The sequence below is a fragment of the Myotis daubentonii genome, chromosome 1, assembly GCF_963259705.1.
Source record: "Myotis daubentonii chromosome 1, mMyoDau2.1, whole genome shotgun sequence".
Lineage (NCBI taxonomy): Eukaryota > Metazoa > Chordata > Mammalia > Chiroptera > Vespertilionidae > Myotis > Myotis daubentonii.
The window spans coordinates 85673269-85700919 of record NC_081840.1 but is presented as its reverse complement, the minus strand read 5'-3'; the positions used below and the strand labels follow the sequence as shown (position 1 = coordinate 85700919).

At 37.9% G+C, this 27651-nt stretch overlaps 1 protein-coding gene across 11 annotated transcripts in view; it reads left to right on the top strand.

The window, feature by feature from the left end:
* Positions 1 to 27651, top strand: part of HECTD1 (HECT domain E3 ubiquitin protein ligase 1) — a 92082-nt gene that overhangs the window by 23764 nt on the left and 40667 nt on the right. For all 11 annotated transcript variants that reach the window (XM_059709755.1, XM_059709840.1, XM_059709829.1 and 8 more), the window contains exons 4-17: positions 2032 to 2259; positions 3588 to 3869; positions 3967 to 4237; positions 5660 to 5736; positions 5822 to 5920; positions 9592 to 9706; positions 10281 to 10455; positions 16675 to 16813; positions 16996 to 17166; positions 22565 to 22787; positions 23517 to 23780; positions 23882 to 23958; positions 26043 to 26177; positions 26849 to 26995. In XM_059709755.1, coding sequence (XP_059565738.1) covers positions 2032 to 2259; positions 3588 to 3869; positions 3967 to 4237; positions 5660 to 5736; positions 5822 to 5920; positions 9592 to 9706; positions 10281 to 10455; positions 16675 to 16813; positions 16996 to 17166; positions 22565 to 22787; positions 23517 to 23780; positions 23882 to 23958; positions 26043 to 26177; positions 26849 to 26995 — 2403 coding nt within the window. The remainder of the gene's footprint in view (positions 1 to 2031; positions 2260 to 3587; positions 3870 to 3966; positions 4238 to 5659; positions 5737 to 5821; positions 5921 to 9591; positions 9707 to 10280; positions 10456 to 16674; positions 16814 to 16995; positions 17167 to 22564; positions 22788 to 23516; positions 23781 to 23881; positions 23959 to 26042; positions 26178 to 26848; positions 26996 to 27651) is intronic.

The window sequence follows — 27651 nt, the reverse complement described above, 5'->3', positions numbered from 1 at the left end:
TCTGCATTTAGTTGGTTGCTTCACGTAACTTCTGGAAAAGTCCACTTTATACTCCTGAGAGCATGAGAATGAGAATGAAAAAGACAATTATCATGATAGTATTATTATGAAAAAAGTTTTGACTTCAATGATCCCTCAAAATCATGTCTTTCTCAGACTTTGAGAGCTGCTGTTTATAATTGTTAATGTCTTGACTTTCTGCCTTTGTGGCTGTAGATTTATTTCTTTTTCTAGTCTCAGAGGACGAGGTATCCGTTCTCCTGTTTAGAGCTTTTCTCCCATCTTATTCTCTTTATCACATCACTTCATGTTTTTTCCAGGGCTGGGGTTTTACTCTACTCCTTATACACTGACCTGTGTTTTCAAACTCTTTCTAGTCTGTTACATTCTACTCTCCCTTTCTCTCTGTCCTTTGCAGAGTATTCTTTCTTACTAATTCACTAGAGGTCTGGTGCACGAAATTTGTGCACAGATAGGGTCCCTAGGCCTGGCCTGTGATCAGGGCCGATCTTCCCTGGCTGCCCGCAGCCGGGCCCCACCCCCCACTGCCACCGCCACCGCCACCGCCACCGCCACCGCCACCAGTTGTCCTCTGTTTGTGGGGCGACTGGCGAGGTGATCGTGGCCTGCTTGCACCCACCTTGGCCTGGCACTGCCTGCATCCGCTGCCACTCACCCCCAGTTCCCCATTCCCCATCAGGCGATCGGAGCCTGCCAGCTTGGGAGAGGGACCAAGGGGTTGGCGGGCAGCTCCTGCGGTAAGCGTCTGTCCCCTGGTGGTCAGTGCGCGTCATAGTGACCAGTCGTTCCACCGTCTGGTTGATTTGCATATTACACTTTTATGTATATAGATGATCTTCAATGGTAGTATTTCCCAAGAACTGATTTTACCTTCTTAAAACTAAACTTTGCCTAGACGGTTTCATCTGTCAGCTTTAGTGCCATTCATATATATGTATGCCCCTCACATCTTTATCTCTATACCTGACCTCACTCTTGAGTTCTAGACCTCATATTCAAAGGCCTGTTGGATGGTTCCAGCTGAATTCATTATCTTTCATACAGGTGAACTCTTATTCTGATAATTGGCATTAACTTTCACCTAGACACTCAAGACAGAAGTTTTTGTTTTACCCTTTTTTCCACTTCACACATGTAATGATGAAGTCCTTTTCTAGTTTATTTTCTTGTTTGCCCCTGCTCTTAGTGCCTTAGTGAAGCCTTTATCCTCTTTGAATATCAGTGCTTGAATTTTTACAACTGCTACACTCTCCTCATATCCCGTTTCTCAGTTATTAATTGAAATTTTGATCATATTATTTCCCTGCTTAAAACATTTTTCTTTCAGAACAAAGTCTAAATTTCTCATATTCCTGTATGACCTATAGACCCTATTAATTCTTTAGTTCTATCAGAACACCTTACACATGAACATAATTTAGAAAGTAAAAGTTGATTTTTAATTTTCTGATATTCAGGGTAGGAGTGAGGATAATGAATAATGTAATACTTAGCATTTATTGAAAAAAAAATTTTAAATATGTTTTTATTGATTTCAGAGAGAGAAAGGGAGAGGGAGAGAGAGAAGGAAATATAGATAAGAGAGAAACATCAATCAGCTGCCTCCTGCATGTCCCCTACTGGGCATTGAGCCCGAAACCTGGGCATGTACCCTGACTGGGAATCAAACTGGCAACCTCCTGGTGCATGGGACGACATTCAACCAACTGAGCACACTGGCTGAGCAAAAATAAAAAAGGTTTTTTTTTTAATGTTTAGAATCTTCACAAACTTTTGTAAATTATTTATAGTTTCTTAGCATGCCATGTAGGTTTCATTACCTAAACCTACATTGTCCAATATGGTAGCCATATGAGTATTAAACATTTCAAATGTGGCTACCAAATTTTTTTTACTTTTAGAAAATGTGGTTACTAATAAATGGGGAGGGTACCTTTCATTTTCTGTGATTCTAGGTAATTAAAATTGAACTTAATGTATTTTTTTGTTAATTTTGTTTTACTGCTATAGGTGCTGGAACTGATATGCACTCGTGAGTCAGGAGCGGTCTTCGAGGCTGGTGGTTTGAATTGTGTGCTTACCTTCATTCGTGACAGTGGACACCTAGTTCATAAAGATACCTTGCACTCCGCCATGGCTGTTGTATCAAGACTCTGTGGCAAAATGGAACCTCAAGATTCTTCTTTAGAAATTTGTGTGGAATCTCTGTCTAGTTTATTAAAACATGAAGATCACCAGGTAAATAAATCACTGTTGTGTACTTTGATTTTAAAAAGTGATTTTATAGTGTCCCTTATTTATAACTATGATGGACTGTACAGGTCGTTCCATCTTCTCTTTCTCTCACTTTATATCTCAATATAGTAATCATTTTTTGTTTTGGCAGTGAAACATTTTAAATTAAAAGTAATATGTGTTTGCCCTGGCCATTGTGGCATTGTGGCTCAGTTGGTTGGGTGTCGTCAGGTTGCAGGCTCAATCACCACTAGGGGGCATGTAGGAGGCAGCTGATCGATGCTCCACTATTACATTGATGTTTCTCTCCCTTCCTCTCTCTCTAAAAATCAATTTAAAAAATTCTTAAAACTGGTAATGTGTTTATTTCTAAAACTTAAATGTTTTAGAAATATATAATTTTTAAAGCTACACCACTTGTACTCTAATTTGTTGACTCAGCACAATTTTGTTGACTTAAAATAGTTCTCACTGAAGTAAAATAACACAGTATTTAAAATCTTATATGTGTAAACTTTCATTGAATTCACATATTTGAGAAGTTAAAAGTTAACTTTTAATGTTTTTTTAACATTCAGATGTTAATTTTTAGTTGATATTTATAAGTTATCTTGGCAAAGTTTTATATCATGTTAGTTAATATGGAGCTTTTGATGTCCATCTAGGTTCTTTACATATGTCATTATTAAGCTCAGACAGTGAATTATAGGTACTATTATTTCCATTTTACAGATAAGGGCACCGAGGCCTTGGGCAGTTAAGTAACATTTTCATGTCATATAGTTAGAGTGTGAAGCCAGGATTAAACTCTAGACAGATTGTAAGCCTTAATCTCTTTGCTACAGCTGCCTTTCTTATAGTATCAGTATTGAAATAAGCAGTATTAGCCCTATTTATTTAGGGGAATTTAAAACTTTTTATTTGTTGATTGATTTGCAGGGGGGGCGGAGAGAAAACAAAACATCCATCTGTTCCATGTATTTATTCATTAATTGGTTACTTCTTGTATGTTTACTGACTGGGATTGAACCTGCAACCTTAGTGTATTGCAGCAGTTTTCAACCTGTGGGTCGCGACCCCTTTGGCAGTCGAATGACCCTTTCACAGGGGTCGCCTAAGACCATCCTGCATATCAGATATTTACATTATGATTCATAACAGTAGCAACATTACAGTTATGAAGTGGCAACGAAAATAATTTTATGTTTGGGTCACAACATGAGGAACTGTATTTAAAGGGCCAGAAGGTTGAGAACCACTGCTCTAAGCAATTGAGCTACCCTTCCAGGGCCTACTGAATTTTATCAATATGCATATTCTTTACACATTAGGTTTCGGATGGAGCTCTGCGATGTTTTGCATCACTAGCTGACCGATTCACTCGTCGTGGTGTTGACCCAGCTCCATTAGCCAAACATGGATTAACTGAAGAGCTCTTATCTAGAATGGCTGCTGCTGGTGGTACCATATCAGGGCCATCATCAGCTTGCAAACCAGGTCGCAGCACCACAGGTGCGCCTTCCACAGCTGCAGATTCCAAATTGAGTAACCAGGTATCCACAATCGTAAGTCTGCTCTCAACACTTTGCAGAGGCTCTCCAGTAGTAACACATGTAAGAATATTTTTGAATTATATTTTTAATCTTTCAGAAAAAGTGTTTTTATATAATGTAAATATATTAAACTCTTTTTTCCTTATTCTCTCTCTAGGATCTCCTGAGGTCAGAGCTTCCAGATTCAATTGAGAGTGCATTGCAGGGTGATGAAAGATGTGTGCTTGATACCATGCGTTTGGTTGACCTTCTTTTGGTGCTATTATTTGAAGGACGAAAGGCTTTGCCAAAGTCTAGTGCTGGATCTACAGGCAGAATCCCAGGACTCCGGAGATTGGATAGTTCAGGAGAGCGCTCACATCGGCAGCTTATAGACTGTATTCGAAGTAAAGATACCGATGCCCTTATAGATGCAATTGACACAGGAGGTTGGAAAATCTTTTCTCATATAAAAAAAACAACTAAGCCCTGTCTGGGTGCTCAGTTGGTTGAGTGTCATCCCATATAACAAAAGGTTGCTAATTTTATTCCTGGTCAGGATACATAGCTAGGTTTTGGATTCAATCCCCGGTCAAGATGCTTACAGGAGGCAACTGATCGATGTTTCTCTCTTCCTCCCTCCCTCTCCCTTCTTCTCTCTCTAGAATCAATAAAACATGTCCTTAGGTGAGGATTGAAAAATAAAAAGAAAACTGAGATAAGGACTTATATAGGCATTTTCTAGTTTCTAGATTTTGGACAGTATTTTTAGCAATTGTGCCAGATAATGGCCAGAACCCTTCAATAATCTCTCTTCTCCCCATGTATATAAATGTCAGTCTTGTATGTGGTAAGACCTTAGTAAATGCTCCTTCAATGAGTAAATGAAATTTACCCGTTTTATTGCCAGAATGAGATCATTGCCAGAACTAGATCATGCCAATTCTAAGGTGACTTACAGATTGAATTTAGGGCTGCTATATTCTCAAGGTTAATGAATTTGGCACAAGTCAGTTACTATATATAGTAAATTTTTAAAGATTGCTTCATGAAGTTATGAATAAAATATAAATTGGTGAAAGATGCTTCATGGTCATCAGACTTGTCTTTTGTGTTCTTTTTAAAACATTTTTAAAAATTAATTTTTAGAGAGAGAGAGAGGAACATCGATTTGTTGTTGCACTTATTTATGCATTCTTGGTTTCTTCTTGTATGTTCCCTGACCCGGGATTGAAACCGCAACCTTGGTGCATCAAGATGTTGCTCTAGCCTTGGCTAGTATGGCTCAGTTGGTTGGTCATCGTCTCAGGCACTGAAAGGTTGCTGGTTCGACTTCTGGACAGAGCACATGCCCGGGTTTTGGGCTGGATCCCCAGTGGGGTGTGTGCAGGAGACAGCCAATCAATGCAGCCAATTAATGTTTCACTCACATTAATGTTTCTCTCTCCCTTCTTCTCTCTCTAAAAATCAATAAGATTAACAAACACGACACTAACCAACTGAGGTACCTGGCGAGGGCCTATGTTATATTTATTAAAAATGGGGATTTGTTTCTTTTCCATAGGTATGGCATTAGTTTAGTACCCTATTGAGTTGTGTTATGTATTAATTTTTTTTTTCATTTTTGTCTTGTTTATTTTTAAGGGTTAAATCCTTATAAATCTTAAGTGGCTTTTAAAATTTTAGAATACTTTTTCTTAGCAGAATTTATGTTTGCTGATTATTAACTACGTTATAGTTGATCTAAATGTTTAAAATTTGCTTTGTATTTAGTGATTATTAATAATCTTTAAATGGCTCCCACTTTAGAAAAATTCAGTATTATTTTGTTGGCTTTTAAAAAATTTATTTTTTCCCCTTCAAACTTCTAGCCTTTGAAGTAAATTTTATGGATGATGTGGGTCAGACTCTGTTAAATTGGGCCTCAGCTTTTGGAACTCAGGAAATGGTAAGCTAACAAATAACAGTTAATGTTTTAAATCAAAGGTAGAAATATTAATAAGGCAACTTTATGATTCTTCATCATTTTACAGGTAGAATTTCTTTGTGAAAGAGGTGCTGATGTTAATAGAGGTCAAAGATCATCATCATTACATTATGCTGCATGTTTTGGAAGACCTCAAGTAGCAAAGGTAAAGTCTAAGTTTTTAAATTATTAATTTAATATTTGACACATATATGATTCCAAAATTAGAATGACATAAAAACTTTTATTCTTTTATTCTGTTATGTCATGTTTTCATGCCATCTTTTAAAAAAATTTTTATGTTTATTTTTAATTGATTTCAGAGACGAAGGGAGAGAGATAGAGAGATAGAAACATCAATGATCTGAGAGAATCGATTGGCTGCTTCTTGCATGCCCTCTACTAGGGGGAGGATGGAGCCCACAACCTGGGCATGTGCTCTTGGCCGGAATCAAATCCAGGACCCTTTAGTCCACAGGCCGACACTCTACCTACTGAGCCAAACCAGCTAGGGCTCATGCCATCTTTATTCACTCCATTTCCCCTTGCCCACTATAGATAAGCATTTTTTTTTAATTTCTTGTTTATATCTTTTTAACATTTTCAATACAGATACAAGCAAAAGTATGTATGCTTATTACCACCTTATTTAAAATGTAACATATACACACTGATCTATACTTTTCCTTTTCCCTTCGATAGTATAGATTGAAAACTTTTCACGAAGTTGGAGAGCTTTTTTATATCTGTATATTTGCTCTGTGGATGTATTGCAAGTTTATTCAGCTACTCATTTAATGCTAAACTCTGGTTGTTTTCAGTTTCTTACTCTTGGCAATGAATAACTTTGTACCAGCATACCTCAGAGATATTGCAATAATGAGAGCCATAATCCTTTGGCTGATGGAGAGTCTTGCTTTCCATTTGTAAAAAACACAGTATCTGTGTAGCATAATAAAGCAAAGTGCAATAAAATGAGGAATTCCTGTACATTTTTTTCTGTATTATGTCTACTTAATAGTAAATCAAATATTCTGTTTGCAGAGAGGAAGGGAGAGGGAGAGAGAGATAGAAACATCAGTAATGAGAGAAAATCACTGATCAGCTGCCTCCTATACACCCCCCACTGGGGATTGAGCCCGCAACTCAGGCATGTGCCCTTGACTGGAATCGAACCTGGGACCCAACACTCTGTCCACTGAGCCAAACCAGCTAGGGCAGAATCATACTATTTTTGACTCTTGGTTTACCAAAACAATTTGGAGAGTTCTTTTTAAAATTAGGAGAAATTGAGGTTCAAAGAGGTCAAATGGTAAGGATTGAACCAAGTGTTTTCTAGGTCTCTAGAATCTTATTGTGAAGCAATTTTGCATAATGCAGTGTTAGTTGGCAACAAAATTAGGCACACCTGGATTCAGGCTTAGCCCATTAACAAAAAGGCTGTATGGCCTTGGGCAAGTTTCTTAAGTTTAACTTGCAGTTTTATCAATAAAATGTATATATACTCCTAGCATGATTATTGTAATAACTAGAGGCCTGGTACACAAAATTCGTGCACTCAGTGGGGGTGAGGGGCGGGAGTTCTTTCAGCCTGGCCTGGTCCTCTCGCAGTCCGGGAGCCCTTGGGGGATGTCCAACTGACAGCTTAGTGGGCCTAAGTCAGTAGTTGGACATCCTTAACAGTGGCAGGAGAGGCTGTGCTCGACAGCTGTGAGCCCGGCTTCTAGCTGAGCGGTGCTCCCCCTGTGGGAGTGCACTGACCACCAGAGGGCAGCTCCTGTGTTGAGCGTCTGCCCCCTGGTGGTCAGTGCACATCATAGCAACTGATCCTTCTGTTTGGTCGATTTGCCTATTACCCTTTTATTATATAAGATTAGAAAAACGAAAAGCACTTAGTATAATAGTTGGCCCATCAAAGATAACTCAAATTGTAGCTGGTTTTATTGTCATTTTTACACTATTAGAAAATTTTTGATGATACCTTAGTTTTTTAACCTGGGAAAAGTGGTCGTTTCAAGCTTGAATTCTGTCAGTTTGAATTAGTTTTTAGAGAGAATGAGGCTTCTAAGGCTGCTAAAAATTTTGATGAGCCATTTTCTTTTGCCCTTTACTATTTTAAAGTTATGAGTGGTTGAGTGAGAGAGATGGAGCCAAGTGAATTGTATCTAATCTAACCTATATTGGTGAGCTATAGCTGCTATTACTGACAATGATATAATAGGTAGTACACTAGGCACTTTAACTTTGGCAGCCAGTGTCTTAAGCATTTAACATGTCTTTTTTAATATTCACAGGTTCTTCTATTTTTAATTGATTATAAGATACACCTCCACATTCTTCCCCTACCCCCACATGCATTTTCACATCTCAGATAGAAAATGTTTTGTAATTGTTGGACACAGAAATTGCAGCATAGTTATCATTACCTGTTCATGTAACAAAAATTGTGAAATGGATTTTAGTAACTTGAATGAAAAACCTGTTCTGATAGAAGAACACTCTTAGAATGCTGTATCACTATGCTTTTATAGCTCAAGTGACAGCATTTTCTGTAGAACCACAAATATAGGAGACTGAATCAAAGGGTAATTATGAAGAATTGTGCTCAGAATGTGAAGTTACAGAAATTTTCTAAATTTATGTGAAAAAAATGTGAAAAAAATCTAAGTTTTAGAAAGTTCTTTCAGTAAGTTAAAAAAAAGTTCCAAGCAAAAATAGTATTGTTGCAAAGTTTAATTGACATTGTCTTTTTTTTTCTAGTAGCACTTACTGATATTTTGAATGATCTATGGCAACTTCAGATTTAATGAATACTGAATATATTATGATTCTAACCCCAGCCCTTTGGAATTTTTAACCAGTATTGCATACTTTCCTGATGTGTGTACTATGTATGCACTTATTTGTCAGATTTATCTGTTCATTACATCATAACAAAGTTCAAAAAACTACCTCTGAGGCTGATAGGAAAAATGTGGGTTTTGTTCTCTGTTCAAAGAGCATACAGTCTGCTAGGGAGAGAGTCCAGTGTCCATTAAAAATTGGTGAACAGGCCCTAGCCGGTTTGGCTCCGTGGATAGAGTATCGGACCTGTGGACTGAGGGTTTCAGGTTCAAATCTGGTCAAGGGCACATACCTGGATTGAGGCTAGGTCCCTGGTAGGGAGCATGCAGGTGGCAGCCGATCAATGACTCTCATCATTGATGTTTCTTTCTATCTCTCTCTCTCTCTCTCTCTCCCTCTCCCTCTCCCTCTCCCTCTCCCTCTCCCTCTCCCTCTCCCTCTCCCTCTCCCTCTCCCTCTCCCTCTCCCTCTCCCTCTCCCTCTCCCTCTCCCTCTCCCTCTCCCTCTCCCTCTCCCTCCCTTTCTGAAAGCAATAAAAATATATTTAAAAAAATATTGGTGAACAGTGTGATTAGTACTTAAGACCTAAATTTTGTAGATCATGCTAGAAGAATTGCTTTAACTTGGTTTTTTGTGAACTGATTTAATTGACAGTATGTAGGAAATGATGAAGATGATTTCCATGTCACAAACTGAACCCTAGTAGCTCAGAAATTGGGAGTAGTTTGATAGAGAAGATGACAGATTCATATGTGAACATACTTAATTTGAGTTGTTAACCAAGTGAAATTAATCTGTACTTTTTTTTCAAGTTATAAATTGACAGCTTTTATGGTGATATATGCAAAGACAGATTTGAATTAATATCTGCTTAATTAAGTAATTCTGTAAATCTGTAATCTAAAGTATATGGATACAATCTAATGATTGCAGAGTTGGATAGTAAAGCAATAAAGTGTTGTTATCTTCAAATTAAATACCTTTCTCTTTTAGACTCTATTACGACATGGTGCAAACCCAGATCTGAGAGATGAAGATGGGAAAACTCCATTAGATAAAGCTCGGGAAAGGGGCCATAGTGAAGTAGTGGTTATTCTTCAGTCTCCAGGTGAGTGGTAAAAGCTTGCCTGGTAAGCCATTTTGCTATTACTTCTCAGCTTTACTTCCGTAGGAGTAGCTTTTTGTAGATATTAACATTATGTAGGTACATTATTTCTATGAAGTGAAATAATTATATACATACACACATTTGATAACCCTTTAACATGCTTCTGTTCTGTGTTCTTAGAGACTATGGCTGTATGATTTCAGAGAGTCCAAATCAAAAGTTTAAGGTGTCTGGAAGTGTCATAAAGAGTTGTTGGGTATTGTGTAGATGACGTACATTGACCAAATTTTTACGTTTTCACAGAATATATGAATACATAGCCTATGTGATATAGTTTATAGAATTCAGGTGGAATATTCAAAATTATCTCCTTAAGTTGTGATTTAGCTCATTGGAGGTGCTAATGTTCTTTAGTATTCTTACAAGCACCTTTGGTAGATACATCATCTTAACTTCAATTTAATTATTGTTAATTAGGGATAATTATAGTTTGGAGTTGGGTACATTTTAATATTTTTTCATTGAAAGGAAAATTTTCCCCAAAATTATTTTACTGAACAGTATTTGTCTGCAGGTGATTGGATGTGTCCAGTTAACAAAGGAGATGATAAGAAAAAGAAAGATACAAACAAAGATGAAGAAGAATGTAATGAGCCAAAAGGAGATCCAGAAATGGCACCCATATACCTGAAAAGGTTATTGCCAGTGTTTGCACAAACATTTCAGCAAACTATGTTACCTTCAATAAGGTAGTTATTCATACTCTTTGTACTTACTAATTAAATTATGCCAATTATATATTTTATTTATCTCCCTTTTCCACAGGATTTGGGGTGTATTTTAATATTGTAAAGATATGATAAGAATAAAAATTAGATTGGAGAGTTAAATCTTTTCTTCTGATCTGACTTAGGAGAAGTTGTTTTGAAAATAAAAAAGACAAGGTTTCTAACAGTTTTTATAGCTTTGTGAATGTCAACTCTGGGGAAATTTTGATAAGTAAGCAAACATTTATTGAGCTTTGTGGAGGCTTTTTTGGTAGAGTCAGTGTGATACGGTCTTTGGAGAAGTTGCCCAAAGAAATGAGACTTGGGTCTTGCATACTGTACCTTTGCAGGTAATGAGAAAGACCAGTAATAATACAGAGTGATAATTGACAGATTAGACATATAATGAATCCTCTGGAAATGTAAGTTATTTAACAACTAATTGGGCTGGGCAAATTGGAAATGTTATGCAGAGGTGAGATTTAAATTGGGTTTTAAAGGATACTTGGGTGTTTTCTAGACAGATTTAGAAGCATCATTGGACACCGGTATATGCAAAGCTTGGAGGTATGAATTAGTCCATCCTGGTGCAATTCTTGGTGGCTTTCCCTCAACAGTGTGTATGTTTATATATGTTTTATTTTTTAAATTTTTTTTATTGATTTTTAGAGAGAGAGAGGAAGGGAAAGAGAGAAACATTGATTGGCTACCATCTGCATGCACCCTGACCAGGGATCGAGTCCACAATCTGGGCATGAGCCCTGACTGAGAATTGAACCGGCAACCTTACCTTATGGGCACCAGATAAAGCTCAACCAGCTGAGCCGCACGAGCCAGGGCTACAATGTGTCTGTTTATAGTCTGCCATTTCTTTCCATCTCTTGCTAATCCTTTGGTTCAGAGTCATTGTTTGTAGTTTTACTACTGTAGTCTTTTTTTCTCTCTTGCCCCTTTATAGTATGTTCCTACCTATAAGGCTGAATTATTTTTAAAATCACAATTATGTCGTATCACTTTTTTCAATCGTGTTAGTAGCTTTTAATGGCTTTAACTAAAACCTAACACCTTCACTCTCAGGCTTGCAAGGTCTTACATAAGTCCCACCTAGCTCTCTGACCTTAGTACTATCTAACCTCTAGACCAGTGGTTCTCAACCTTCCTAATGCCACGACCCTTTAATACAGTTCCTCATGTTGTGGTGACCCCCAATTTCATTGTTACAAATTGAACATAATTAAAGCATAGTGATTAATCACAAAAACAATATGTACTTATATCATGTGTTTTCCGATGGTCTTAGGCAATCCCTGTGAAAGGGTCGTTTGACCCCCAAAGGGGTCGCGACCCACAGGTTGAGAACCGCTGCTCTAGACCATTACACTTCACAATTCTACCTTTGTATTTCTGGAACACTCCAAGTATATTTTTACCTTAGGGCTTTTTCACTTATTTCCCTTTTCGGAAAACTTCTGTTTCAAAGTCTTTTGAATAGTTGGTTGCTTTATATCATTCAGTTCTCAGTTCAAATGTTACATCCATTGATATGTGTCCAACTAATTTAAATTTACCCCTAGGACACCTTTGACATCAATCATAATGTTTTACTGTCTCTGTAAAAGAGACAGTAAATGTTTTACTGTCTGTTTTATTACACTGTCAAAAATCTTGCTCTTTTAGTGTTTCTGTTTGTTTTATTGTCTGTGTCTCCTCTAAAGTAAGCTCCATGAATGCTGGCATTATGTATTCCTACAAAGATAAGGAGGTTTAGAATAGGGTTGATATTTAGAAGGTCTTCAATAGATACTTACTGAATGATTGAATGAGTGTGTTTTGTTAGCAATTGTAAATAGTTTGATATTAATGGAGTATGTGATATGTTTAGGTAGCTCAATGAGTAATATTAAAAAGGTAGACAGGAGTCTTTGTGACCTATGAAGGCCTTTTTGTCCATTATAATGAGTGTGGACTTTACATCACAGTTAAAGGGATCAGTAAAGACTTATGAGGAAATCTGTTAAAGTCAGGTTTGTGGTTTATAAAGAACACTTTGGCAGCTTGGTGGAGAAAAGGGCTAGAGGAGGGAAATATGAAAACAGACTGTTTAAGCATCCATTGTAATAGGAACTTCATACAGTTGTCAGGGCACTGGTTTTGTAGAAACAAATTTAAGGTGTTGGGAGATAGATGGGTTGTATAGAGATAGATGACATGGTGTGAAGGATGAAGGAAAGAAAGAGGTGAAGAATGACTGCCACATTTTTGGCTAAGTAATTGAGAATTTGTTTTTGGTCATTTTAAGTTTAGGAGATTATTAGAACATGTAGTTTAGTATGATTCAAGTGCCTTAATACTAGTATTATGAGTTATGTTGAAGTGCAAGCAGTCTTTTAGCAATATTAAAAACTAAGGGGAATAGGTTACAACCTAATTTTTTACCTTTTCAGTTTGAAATTTGATCAGAAGAGTAACATGTACTTTGATCAGACAGTTAAAGGAATGTGTATATGTGTGTATATATATTTTATATACTAGAAGGAATAGGATCCCTAGGCCTGGCCATTGATCAGGGCCGTTGAGCTGCCAGCCGGGGCCTTCCTTCATTCTGCGCCACACCCTACGTCATAGCGAGTGATCGAAGTTCCAGTCTCCCGGTTGAACTTCTGAGGGGACACTTTGCATATTAGCCTTTTAGATATCAGTACTGGCTTATACTCAGTGTATGTTCAGGAAACAAAAGGCAGACAACAGATCGGTGAAGGTTTCCAAACAGAGGATAGCAGTTTTAATGGTGGGTTATTCTCTGTAAGACACCCCCCACCCCAGTTTTATTGAGATACTAAAGGCCCAGTGCACGAATTCATGCACCACTGGGGTCCCTTGGCCTGGCCTGTGGGATCGGGCCAAACCGAATCTCCAACATCCCCTGAGGGGTCCCGGATTGCAAGAGGGCACAGACCAGGCCGAGGGACCCCACTGGTGCACGATCAGGACCGGGAGGGACGTGGGAGGTTGGCCACCGCAGGAGGGCTCCAGGGTGTGTCTGGCCTGTCTTGCTCAGTCGCAATCAGCTGGACCCCAGCAGCAAGCTAACCTTCTGGTCGGATTGTCTGCCCTCTGGTGGTCAGTGAATGTCGTGGCGACTGGTTGATCAGTCGACTGTCTGCCCCCTAGTGGTCAGTGCACATTGTAGTGAGCAGTTCAGCAGCCTTAGCATATAATTAGCATATTACTCTTTGATTGGTTGAACGGACGACTGGACACTTAGCATATTAGACTTTTATTATCTACACTAATAAAAGAGAAACATGGTAATTGGCGTACAACCGCTACCCTTTTCATTGGCTAATCAGCGAGATATGCAAATTAACTGTCAGCCAATATGGCGGCTGGCAGCCAGGCAGCTTGAAACTAACATGAGGCTTGCTTGCCTCAGTGACGGAGGATCGTTGGAGGAAACCAACTTTCCCCGCCTGTGGCTGCAGGCCTCTGAGCAGGCAGTTTAAGAAACATTGTAACAAATACCGCCGGACTTCAGCCAGCAGATTCGCAACATTGTAAGCAAAGGCCAGAAACCTACTTTCAGCAGTGGAGGCCTAAGAGCTGGAGCCAAGCCTCAAGGTACAGCTGGCCCAGAATAAAAAAAAAAAAGAAAAAAAGGAGCTGTTGGGAACTTCAGTCACTCCCAGCCTGAAAACAGCCCTCAGCCCCTCACCCAGACTGGCCAGGCACCCCAGTGGGGACCCCCACCCTGATCCAGGACACCCTTCAGGGCAAACCAGCCGGCCCCACCCGTGCACCAGGCCTCTACCCTATATAGTAAAAGGGTAATATGCCTCCCGGCACCGGGATCAGTGTGACGGGGCAGCGCCCAAACCCCCTGATCGCCCTGCAGCTCTGTGTGTGACAGGGGGCGGGGCCCCAACCCCCTGAGCAGCCCTGCTCTGTGCCTGATAGGGGGGAGCTCCCCAACCCCGCGCCCCCCCCCCCCTCCCGCACGGGCCCTGCTGTGTGTGTGATGGGGTAGAGCCATAACCTCCCCATCGGCCCTGCTCTGTGGGTGATAGAGGGCGGTGCCCCAACCCCCTGATGGGCCCTGCTCTGTGTGTGACGGGGGCAGCGCCCGAACCCCCTGATTGGCCCTGCTCTGTGCGTGACGGGGTGGCGCCGGAACCTCCCCATCGACCCCGTCTTGAGTGTGACAGGGGATGGTGCCCCAACTCCCCAATTGGCCCTACCCTGAGCGTGACTGAGGGTGGCATCACAACCTTCCAATCTGCCCTGCTCTGTGCATGATGGGGCGGCGCCCCAACTCCCCAATCGGCCCTGCTCTGAGCCCGACCAGGGGCTGCACCTAGGGATTGGGCCTGCCCTCTGCCACCCGGGAGCAGGCCTAAGCCAGCAGGTCGTTATCTCCTGAGGGGTCCCAGACTGCGAGAGGGCACAGGCCAGGCTGAGGGACCCCCCCTCCCCCCCGAGTGCACAAATTTTTGTGCACCGGGCCTCTAGTCTATATATATAAAGGCTAAGCGACAGTCCGACTGGCTAGTAGGTATGCCGCACACTGACCACCAGGGGCCAGACGCTCAATGCAAGAGCTCCCAAGCTGGGGTGACTTGGCAGCAGTGGTTCTCTGGAGATGCACCCCGGAACCAGAGAGGAGGGAGCCCGATTCCTTGTGGGGCCATGCAATTCCACCTTCGGCCGTGGATTATGTTGTTGCTGGGGTGCTGTCACCCTGAATCTGGTTTACTGATGAGCTGCAGTGACTGCAGATACCCACTGAGCCCCAGTGCTACCCCAGGTGCTGCTGGCCAGGGAGGAACTGTGGGAGATTGGCTTCAGGCCGTGTTCGGCCCATTTTGCTCAGTCCCGCCCTGCCGGCCACCTTCTAATTCATTTCCTTTTAATGTGCACGAGTCTGTGCACTGGGTCACTAGTATAGGATAATTGACATATAACTTTGTGTTAAAGTGTACCATATAATGATTTGATATGTATGTGTAACTTTTAAGATAGACTGAGGACTACCCACTTCGTTTTTGAAGAACAGCTACATTGAATTTTGAAGAGGTCTGATATAAATAAACATCTTTGGAGTTAGTGTCAATTAGACAAAGATTGAGTTCACTGTTTAGCATAGGAAATCTGAGGATTCATTTAATTTTAAAAAAAATTACAACTTGAGAGAAATTAGACTTTTGCATAAAAGGGGAAATTGTTTTTGGAGGAGAATATTTAAATAATCTCAGTATAAATTCTTTCAAAAATTGATAAATTATGCAGTTTTAAAGAAAATACAGAATTTGGTTTAGAACTTGATAAGTCTTAAAAAATTCATTGGGAGGAATAAACAGGTGAGATTATTATTTTTAAATATTTTTTATAGATTTCAGAGAGGAAGGGGGAAAGAGAGAGAGAAAGAGAGAGAGAGAGAGAAGCATCAATGATGAGAGAGAATTATTGATTGGCTGCCTCCTGCACGCCCCACAGTGGGAAGTGAGCCTGCAACCCGGGCATGTGACCTGACCGGGAATCAAACCTTGACCTCCTGGTTCATAGCTCAATGCTCAACCACTGAGCCACGCTGGTCAGGCAACAGGTGAGATTATTGAAGACAAATCTGAAAAGCAAGTATAAACTTTCAGTAATTAAATCTTTATGATAACTGGCACAAGAGTTCATAAAAATTAGTGGAAAAAGTGTTTCATGTAGAGCCAATTATATTTAGGAAATAAATGTATTATAATGGAAGTTTCATAGACCACTTGAGAGAGGATTATTTAGTAAATGGTACTAGAATATCTGCTTTGTGGTTTAATTTAAAAAAAAAATCAGCCCTAGCTAGTTAGAGCTCAGCCAGCAGACTGAAGGGTCGTCATGGGTTCAGTTCCTGTCAAGGGCACTTACTTTGGTTGTAGGCTCGATCCCAGGCCCTAGTCTGGGCGCCTTCATGAGGCAACCAGTTTTTTTATGTCTCTCTCTCACATAAGTGTTTATCTTCTCTCTGTCTCTCCCGTTCCCTTCCACTCTCTCTAAATAAATGGAAAAAATATCCTCGAGTGAGGTTTTTTTTTTTTTTAAGTGCTTTTTAGCAGAGCTTATAACACTTAACATTAGATATTTTAATTTTTATTAATGTATAGTTACATTTTGTTTTATTTCAGCTTTTTATGACTTCCTAAAATTCTTTTACTTTTCAAGGAAAGCAAGTCTTGCTCTGATTCGAAAAATGATTCACTTTTGCTCTGAAGCATTGTTAAAAGAAGTTTGTGATTCTGATGTTGGTCACAATTTGCCTACAATACTCGTGGAAATCACTGCAACTGTTCTTGATCAAGAGGTCAGTATTTTTTAAATTTTTATTGAAACTCCTGTAAAATCCCTTGAGGTAATGGTCAATAAAATAATTTAAGTTTTGTCCTAATTCAATAAATCATTTTGTGCAAATTATTGCCTTTGTTTACTACAAAAAAACTGAACTTGTTTTTATAATTTTTTCTTAATTTTTTTCTCTCCCCCCAGGATGATGATGATGGCCACTTGTTGGCTTTACAGATCATAAGGGATTTAGTAGATAAAGGTGGTGATATTTTTTTGGATCAGCTAGCCAGACTTGGTGTAATTAGCAAAGTGTCAACTTTGGCAGGTCCTTCCTCAGATGATGAGAATGAAGAGGAATCAAAACCAGAAAAAGTGAGTGGTCTTAATTGCAGTGGTATCAGGAATAGTTTAGTGGGTTTTGACAAAATAATGACAATATGTATTAGTACTATATTTTTAAAAACTTGCTCAGTTTAAAAATATGTTTTTTTTTTACAGTGGGTTTTGACAAAATAATGGCAGTACGAAGTAGTACTATATATTTAAAAATTGGCTCAATTAAAATATATTGATAGTATTTAAAACTTAGAGAACTAAGTTGCAAATAAAGAATATCAGAATATCCTCTATCCAAATTCACTGATTTTTGACATTTTGTCCATTTGCTTTATCATTTACACAGACATATCATTTATTTGACAGAGGCCCTTTTTATACCTAGAAGCTTTTTTTTTTAAAATATATTTTTAAAAATATATTTTATTGATTTTTTTTACAGAGAGGAAGGGAGTGGGATAGAGAGCTAGAAACATCAATGAGAGAGAAACATTGATCAGCTGCCTCTTGCACACCTCCTACTGGGGATGTGCCCGCTACCAAGGTACATGCCCTTGACCAGAATCAAACCTGGGACCCTTCAGTCCGCAGGCCAACACTCTATTCACCAAGCCAAACCAGTTAGGTCCACCTAGAAGCTTTTTACACGTAGAAACTTCACGTACAAAACCAGAACATTTTCTTATACATTGCTAGTATAGTTATCAAATACTAAAATTTATATATACCTATCTAATCCAGAGATAATATTCAAATTTGCTATTGTCCTTAATAGCATTTTTTTCCCTTTCTGGTCTAGAATCCAGTCTAGGAAAACATAATCACATTTAGTTATCATATTCCTGAGAACCTGCAACAGTTTCTCAGCTTTCCTTTTTCTTTCAGAGCCTTGGCATTTTTGAAGAGGACAGATCACTAGTTGGACAGTGGCCCTCATTTTGCATATGTGCCATGTGTCTTCATGATTAGATTCAGGTTCTGTGCTTTTAGCAGGCAGACTATAAGAGATGTTGCTTCTTCTCAGTGCAAAGTGTGCTTTCTCAGAAGCCCATGATGTCCTGTTGCTCTCTTGCTGATGATGTTAACTTGGGTCACTTGTTTTATGTTGGCCTCTGCCAGGTTTCTCTGTTATAGTCATTTTTCTTTCTTTTGTAATTAATAAATAATTTGTGGGGAGGTAATTTGAAACTATGTAAATATGCTATCCTTTAATTACTAGTTTCAGTATTCATTGATAATTCTTACCTTAGATTATAAATTTAAAATTTACCTTATCTATCTTTACTGATTACCAACAGTGGTTTAGTACTAACATTTAGTGGTGAATGCTTACTCTATATTACTGACAGAGTAGTGATATTTTTGAGAGGATGTTGAGTTATAGTTGTAATTATAGAATCCTGAGGAGAGAAAGAGAATGAGGGAGAGGGAGGAGGGGAGAGGAAGAGAGAAAGAGAGGAAGAGATTGATTTTGTGTGTTTACTAAATTTAACAAAAAACAAACACTAAGCAAATAAAATGATGTCTGGGTTCATCACCCCTGAAATTCTTGCATTCAAAATATAGGTTACACATATTAGTAGTCTTTTTGTAGAAATTAACAAGCAGATTTTAACACATGGAGATGCAAGTTTCTTAGTATAGCCAAAGTGACCTTGAAAAGTAACAAAAGTTGAAGGACATACATTAGCAGATTTCAGGTCTTATTATAAAGCCATTGTAGTCAAGAAAGTGTGGTAGTGGTGTAAGATAGATTAATGACCCACATACTCTCTATCAGTGGTTCTCAACCTTCCTAATGCTGCAACCCTTTAATACAGTTCCTCATGTTTTGGTGACCCCCCAACCATAAAATTATTTTCATTGCTACTTCGTAACTGTAATTTTGCTACTGTTATGAATCGTAATGTAAATATCTGATATGCAGGATGTATTTTCATTGTTACAAATTGAACATAATTAAAGCATAGTGATTAATCACAAAAACAATATGTAATTATATATGTGTTTTCCGATGGTCTTAGGCGACCCCTGTGAAAGGGTTGTTCAATCCCCAAAGGGGTCGTGACCCACGGGTTGAGAACTGCTGCTCTATATGGTCAATTGATTTTCAGCCAAAGTGCTAAGACAATTCAATCAGGAAAGGATGGTCTTTTAAAAAAAATAATGCTTGAATGGGGGTTGGGTGAAATAGGTGAATAGATTAAGAAAAAAAAAAAGTCAAATATCCCCAAACAAAAAAGGGAAAGTGGGGTGGTGGTAGGTAGAAGAGGGTAAAGGGTAAGAGTGGGGGTGGGATAAATGGTGATGGAAGGAGACTTAACTTTGGGTGGTGAACACACAGTATTGTATACAGATGATATAGAATTGTACACTTGAAACCTGTATAATTTTATTAACCAATGTCACTTTAATACATTCAGTAAAAATTTTAAAAGATTTACAAGTAGATAATATATACCAAAAAAATGAAATCTTGATTCTTGTTATATATACCATATACAAAAAATAAAAGAAAATAAATCACAGACTAAATTGTATGGAGTCGTATATAATAAATAGGCAATATGCAAATTGACCCTCACGCCATAACGCTGTCAAAAGATGGTAGCGCCCTCAGCGAGGGCGGGGCCAACGGCTGCTCCACATGGCTTCTGCCAGGGTTTCTGCGGCCCTCTATGTGCACACTGCGAGGGTCCCAGTGGCCGCTTCACGTGACTTCTGCCAGGGTTTCTGCGGGCCCACTTGCGTGCCATGCGGACGGGGCCCAGCGGCCACTGCGCGCGGCCCTGAGGTGGGGCATTGGGGTGGCACTCCAGGACTCGGGGCGGTCCGGTGGTGCGCCGGCCACGTGGGGTGAGACTCTGGGACTCGGGGTAGTCACAGGGGGCGGGGGTTTCTGGGTCTCGGTGTAATTTCGTATGACAGGTCATTAGTAAAATCATAAAACCTCTAGAGGAAAAAGAAGAAAATCTTAGTAACCTTGAGCTTGACAAAGATTTCTTAAATAGGACATTTTAAGAGGATAGACTATAACCCTGGCCAGTGTGGCTCAGTAGGTTGGGTATCGTCCTCTGCACCGAAAGGTTGCCAGTTCGATTCCTGGTTGGCACATGCACGGGTTGCGGGCTCAGCCCCCAGTAAGGGGAATGCAAGAAGCAGCTGATCAGTGGTTTACTCTCACATAGATGTTTCTCTCTAAAAATCAATAAAAAATCTTTTTTTAAAAGGGTTAAACTATAAAGAACAAAAAGTCAATAAATTGTATTTTACCAGAATTAAACTTTTGCTCTTCAAAACACATTGTTTAGAAAAGCAAAAGCATATCAGAAAATTCTCTCTGATTTTTTTTGTTTGAAAATATTTTAATTTGGCATTCATTTTGATGAGTGTTTTCAGTGTCAGAAGGACTCTTGGGTTATCATTTTCCAGAACATTAAGAGATTTTCCATTGTCACCTGATGTGCATAGTCTCTACTGAAAAGTTTGCTTTAATTTTCATTTTAGTTCCTTTGTGTATATATAACTTATCTTTTTATACTGTGGCTTTAAAAAAGAATTTATCATTGTTATTTTAGCAGTTTGAGTTTTATATACCTTTGTTGTGTTTGGTGTGGATATATATGCACGTTGATGTGGGTGTCCCATTTCTGTTGAGGATTGTTAGGTTTTCTTTAATCTGTGGGGTTAAGGTTTTTGTCACATTTAGAAACTTTCAGCTGTTAGTTCAAGGATTTTCTACCCTGGCTGTTTGGAATGCCAGTATCTGACTACCTTCTGTGATCTCTGGGAACTGTTCAGCTTACACTTTTTAATCCTACTTTGCTCAACCCTATATGTGAGTGGTCTGTTACTCAGTAGATACTTATGGTGACTACTTTGCAGATTTCTAGTAGTCTGTTTTGTGTGACTCCCTCATCTTAAACTTAGTCTTCACATATTCTATTTGCCTTAACCTCTTCAAACACAGGTATCCATTTCCTCAACTTACTGCTGAATCGTGTGTTCCCTCTTCTTAATACCTTAGCCAGAAAATTGTGTCTGGACTTAAGGAATTTACTTTGTTTCCATTTTCTGGGGAATAACTGTCCTGTGTTATTCCATGTTTGAAAACATTTTCATATATTTTGTTTATTTTTTGTTTGCAGTGTATTGACAAATCATGTTCCTTCTTAATCTATGATAGCCTGGGGTATAACTACTTATGTGTAGAGGAATTATCTATATTTTATAATCTTATTTTAGTGTTATAAGCTACTTTAGGGGGAAAAACAAAATATTTTTTTAAAAAGGTAACTGTATAAAATTTAAAAGTATTTTTTCCCATATATACATGGATACACACACGTCAAATTCATATATGGTTATGATGAATAGTCTCAGTCTTTAAGTATCAATAAAATAAAAGTTTTTTAGGATACCAGGGAAGGCAAACAGTATTTATAAGGTGTGTGTGTGTTTGTTTTTTTAACATGCTCTAATTAAAAGATTTTTTATGATCACAGGAAAAATTCAGTATATTTGATTCACTTGGCTAAAAGTGATCCTACAATTTATTCTTAGGAGCTTCTCTGGTGATTCTGCTAGGTTTGGATACCATTCACCTAGTTTAAACATCTATATTTTTTGTTTTTATTTTTTTTACGAATAATCAATTAGGCCCAGAGATGTCGGCTAGACCAATGGTTGCCAACCGGTGGTCCATGAGGTCCGAAAGGTTGGCGACCACTGGGCTAGACCTAATCTATTGGTCTTCTTTACCAGTACACCTAGAAATGTTGTAACATAGGTCATTATTAATATAAATTACTTAACATTTTTAGGACTTACTTGTATGATTATAGGTAATTAGTTGAATCAGAATACAGGCAACTGAATATTTTCAGATTCAACAAATTTTTTTTATTGGTTTTTAGAAGAGGAAGGGGAAGATAGAATTATTAATGAAAGAAACATCGATTGGTTGTCTCTGGTGTGCCCCCTTCTGGGCTGGAGCCCACAACCTAGGCATGTGCCCTGACAGCTAGTTGAACTGGTGACCTCTTGGTGCATCACAGAGCCACACCAGCCAGGCTGATTTTGTTGTTGTTGTTATTCTTATTTTTTTTAATCCTCACCCGAGGATATGTTTTACTGATTTTAGAGCGGGGCGGGGGCAGGGGGCCGGGGGGAGAGAAACATTGATTGACTGCCTTCCCGTATGCTCCCCAAACCGGGATGGAATCTGCAACCTGGGTATGTACCATGACTCGGAATAAAACCTACAACCTTTCAGTGCATGTGATACTGCTCCAACCAACTGAGTTATACCAGCCAGGGCTCTTGAGGATGTCTTTATTTTAAATTTGATTCATGTTTGTGTTTTAAAAACACTTAATGAATATTTGGAATAGAAATTATTTTTCATGGTTCTTTGAAAATTTTACACATTTAGGAAGATGAACCACAGGAAGATGCTAAAGAATTACAGCAAGGTAAACCATATCATTGGAGAGACTGGTCAATCATTAGGGGAAGAGACTGCTTGTATATATGGAGTGATGCAGCAGCCTTGGAATTGTCTAATGGCAGTAATGGATGGTTCAGATTTATCTTGGATGGAAAACTTGCTACTATGTATTCAAGTGGTAGTCCTGAAGGTGGATCGGATAGTTCAGGTAATATTTTCTTTCTATTAAAGTGTTTTACTAGTTTGTGCAATTAAAAAAAAATACATGTTTTATTGATTTCAGAGAGTGGAAGGGAGAGGGATAGAGGGATAGAAACATCAATGGTGAGAGAGAATCATTGATCGGCTTCCTCCTGCACACCCCACACTGGGGATCGAGCCCACAACTGGGGCATGTGCCCTTACCAGAATTGAACTGCAACTTCCTGGTTCATGGGTTGACACTCAACCACTGAGCCACACTAACCAGGGTAGTTTCTGTAATTTTGATCATTTGTTTTTCTGCTTATATTTTTGCTGCCATTGTCATAAAAAAAATAGCACATCCTTAATGACAGTATAGTCAATTTCTTTAATATCAACAGAAAAATTGTATCATGAAAGCATTTCATAAATACCCTTTTATTGTACAAGAAAGAATAGTATTGTATCTACTTTTAATCTCTCCAGTCTTTTAGGTAAAGCTGCCTTTTGTCTCGTAATGATGAATTGCAGTTGTATGACGCTATCTCAAGTTATAACTTTTCCCAAAAGCCTTAAACTTTAAAAAATTGTGGCTGTAGGATTGCTTTTATGCCTGAGCCTCTATTTACCAAATAACCAAACTCTGCTAATTAAGTTTTTAAAAATAAGATTGTTATTCCAATGAATAGTTTTTATTAAAAAACCGAATATTTGAAAGAAGTAAGGTTTTAAAACACTCATTTTGTCTTTATAGAAAGCAGAAGTGAATTCTTAGAGAAGTTACAAAGAGCTCGAGGCCAAGTAAAGCCATCTACTTCAAGTCAACCTATACTCTCAACACCAGGACCCACTAAACTCACTGTAGGGAATTGGTCACTAACATGTTTGAAAGAAGGAGAAATTGCTATTCATAACTCAGATGGTCAGCAAGCAACAATATTGAAAGAAGATTTACCTGGTTTTGTTTTTGAATCTAATAGAGGAACCAAACATTCATTTACTGCAGAAACTTCTCTGGGTAAGTATGTAGGTATGTAAGTTTAGCAGATTAAGAATAAATGAGTATGTTAAATGGCAATAAAAAATGTCTTGTGAAATGTTTTTTTTTCTTTTTTTAAGGTTCAGAATTTGTGACTGGCTGGACTGGCAAAAGAGGCAGAAAACTGAAATCTAAATTAGAAAAAACAAAACAAAAGGTATATTTGTGGGATTTGCTGCTTTAAAAAAAAATTCTTTTATACTGATATGGTAAGGTTTCAATGGTAGATTTTAAGCATTTAAAAAATTGAGCCATATAACAGTGCTACCTACTCTAATCTCAAGAGGTATGGGGCATGCTGAGCCCAACTGCTGTTTGAGAGATTTTAGGAAAGTCTAAAGCCTGAGCCAGGACAGACCATTCCTATGGTAAAGCCACTGCAAACAGCTTGGATGGGCTTGTTTTCCACAGTGGCTGCACCAGTCTTCATTCCCACCAACAGTGCGTAGTGTTCCCTTTTCTGTATATCCTTGTCATTACTTGTTGCATATATTTTTAAAGAGTGTTATGTAATGAATTTCAACAGACCCAGGCCTGGGACATGTATGGGTTTTTCGCAAATAAAATTAATTTCATTTAAATGAAAGCTAATTAGTACCAGAGCCAATAATATAGTCATTCCTCCTCATGATGAAATGTGTAAATATATGAGCATGATATAGATAGTACTTTGTGTTAATAATATACATAGAAAATACACATACCATGTAACCTAAAGTATACTCCAGAATGTTAAAAGGATCAATTTTGGTTGATGGTAACTTAATTTTTATTTTTTGCTTACTGTATTTTCTAAATCAGGGGTCCTCAAACTACGGCCTGCGGGCCACATGCAAATACAAATACTGTATTTGTTCCCATTTTGTTTTTTACTTCAAAATAAGATATGTGCAGTGTGCATAGGAATTTGTTCATAGTTTTTTTTTAAACTATAGTCCGGCCCTCCAACGGTCTGAGGGACAGTGAACTGGCTCCCTGTTTAAAAAGTTTGAGGACCCCTGTTCTAAATGGTTGATTATAAGCATTTACTTTTTCCCCCTTTTATTGAATTTATTGTGGTGACACTGGTTAGCAAAATTATACAGGTTTCAGGTGCACAGTTCCACAACACATCATCTGCATATTGTATTGTGTGTTCACCACCCCAAGTCAAGTCTTTCCTTCTATCACCAATTATCCCCCTACACCAGGGGTCCTCAAAATTTTTAAACAGGGGGCCAGTTCACTGTCCCTCAGACCATTGGAGGGCCGGACTATAGTTTAAAAAAAAGCTATGAACAAATTCCTATGCACACTGCACATATCTTATTTTGAAGTAAAAAAACAAAACGGGAACAAATACAATATTTGTATTTGCATGTGGCCCGCGGGCTGTAGTTTGAGGACCCCTGCCCTACACGCTCTTCCACCTCTCCCCACCCCCTCTCCTGCCAGCAATCACCACAGTGTTGAGTTTTCCCCCCATCTTTTTCTTTGTTTGCTCAATCTCTTCAACCTCCAGCCCTTCCTGCCCTCCTTCCCCCCACAGCTGATGGCCTGCTCTCTATCTATGAGTCTGTATTTTCATTTTATTCATTAGATTTCACATGAGTGAAATCATATGGTACTTGTCTTTCTCTGACTGGCTTATTTCACTTAGCATAATGTTCTTCAGGGTAAGGGTTTTTTTTGTGTGTTTTTTTTTTTACTGCTGGGTAGTAGTCCATTGTATGAATGTACCACTGCTTTTTTTATCCACTCATCTATTAATGGACACTTGGACTGCTTCCCAATCTTGTCTTTTGTAAATAAGGCTACAGTGAACATGGGAGTGCATATACTTTTTTCAAGTTAGTGTTGTGGGTTTCTTCAGATAAATTTCTAGAAGTGTAATCATTTATTTTTTTAAAAGCAAAGTCAATATTTTTTTACAGGTTTTGGATTTAAATGAAATAAGCTCTTTTCTGATATATAAATACAAAGTTTAAATAACCCCAAATTAAAATTATGAGTTTTTTTATTTGACATGACTAAAATCTACTAGAGTACTTTTCAACCTTTAGAACCTTTTGACATATATGAATAGAAGTCATACCATTTTTTGGATGTTGATAATGACATAAACATCTTAATTATAAAAGTTGCATATATATATATGTATATATATACATATATATATATACACACACACATATATGTGGGAAGGTTTGGTAAAATTATTAATTGTGGTGAAAATTCACATTTGCTATTTAATTTTGATAGGTACGAACTATGGCTCGAGATTTATATGATGACCACTTTAAAGCTGTTGAAAGCATGCCTCGTGGAGTAGTGGTAACACTCAGAAACATAGCAACTCAGTTAGAGTCATCTTGGGAACTTCATACAAATAGACAAGTATGTTAGCCTCAAGATTTTATGACATATAGTTATCTTGGTTTAGCTTTCCCTTTACCCTTTATGTTATAGGTATTGATTAGGGATCAGCAAATTATCACCCATGAGATAAATTTGTTCTACCACCTATTTTTGTTTGGCTTTGTGAGGTAAGAATGGTTTTTACATTTTTAGTTGAAAACAAAAGTAAGAATAACATTTCATGATACATAAAAATTATATGAGAATATAATGTCAGTGTCCATAAGTAATTTATTACTCACACCGTCCTTATTGACATACAGGATGGGCAAAAAAAGGTTTACTGGTATAGTTATAATACACAGAAGTAATACAATAATAAATAAATAATCAAGAATAAATTGTGTTTTGCATATTCACAACTGTCAATCTACTTTTTTCTACCCCTGTATTGTCTGAGACTGCTTTGGTGGCTAGAACAGTAGAGTTGAATAGGTGTGATAGAGACCACATACCTTGTAAAGGCTAAAGTATTTGCTATCAGCCCTTTATAGAAAAGTTTGCTGACTCTGGAAGAGAGAATTTGCATTAATAATTTGAACTTCTTAATCTTATTTACATCTAATTTATTTTCATGGTAATTAACATTCTGATCAATTTAAGACATTTACTTTTTGATTGTCTTTATTAAAATATTTTTTTTCTTTTAGTGTATTGAGAGTGAGAACACATGGAGAGATTTAATGAAGACAGCTTTAGAAAATCTAATAGTACTTTTGAAGGATGAAAACACCATTTCACCATATGAAATGTGCAGTAGTGGCTTGGTGCAAGCACTTCTTACTGTTTTAAACAACGTAAGTTGTTATGTACAGAACAAAATATATAGCTTTAAAAATCATTTGTAACTACCCTTTTGGCAGAGTGATATTTATTTTGCTTTGCCAACAAATAATAAAAGCTGAGTAATAAGTGTTAATATTTATAGTTTCTCCAGTCTTTCCCTTAATTTGTATTCTTAATTTGGGCCAATTGAATTAAATATTAAGTAATTATTTATTTTGGTTTTTGCGTTACCTGATTATAATTTGTTCAAGATTTTATTGAATAAAATACTTACTTTAGCCTGAAATTTAACACCATGCTCTGATTTTCTTAGAAAAATTGTCTGTAGACCTCGTTAAATACCTAAATTATTTGCACAAAATTAATGTTGTGAGAAATAATAGTTTAGGATATTTATGTGAATATTCGATAAGTATTTGCTTAATAACCTTATATTTCTCTTCAGTTTTTTTCTACCTTTAATTTCTTGATTGTGATAAATTTTCTTTTATTTTGATGAAACATCATATATACTTATTGTAACAAATTCTAACAGAACTATGAAAAGTGAAAATTTCTATTTTATTTCTGTTGGCCACTTAAATTACTTGATCTTTTTTTTTTTTTTTAACATATTTTTATTGATTCAGAAAGTAAGGAAGAGAGAGAGAGATACAAACATCAATGA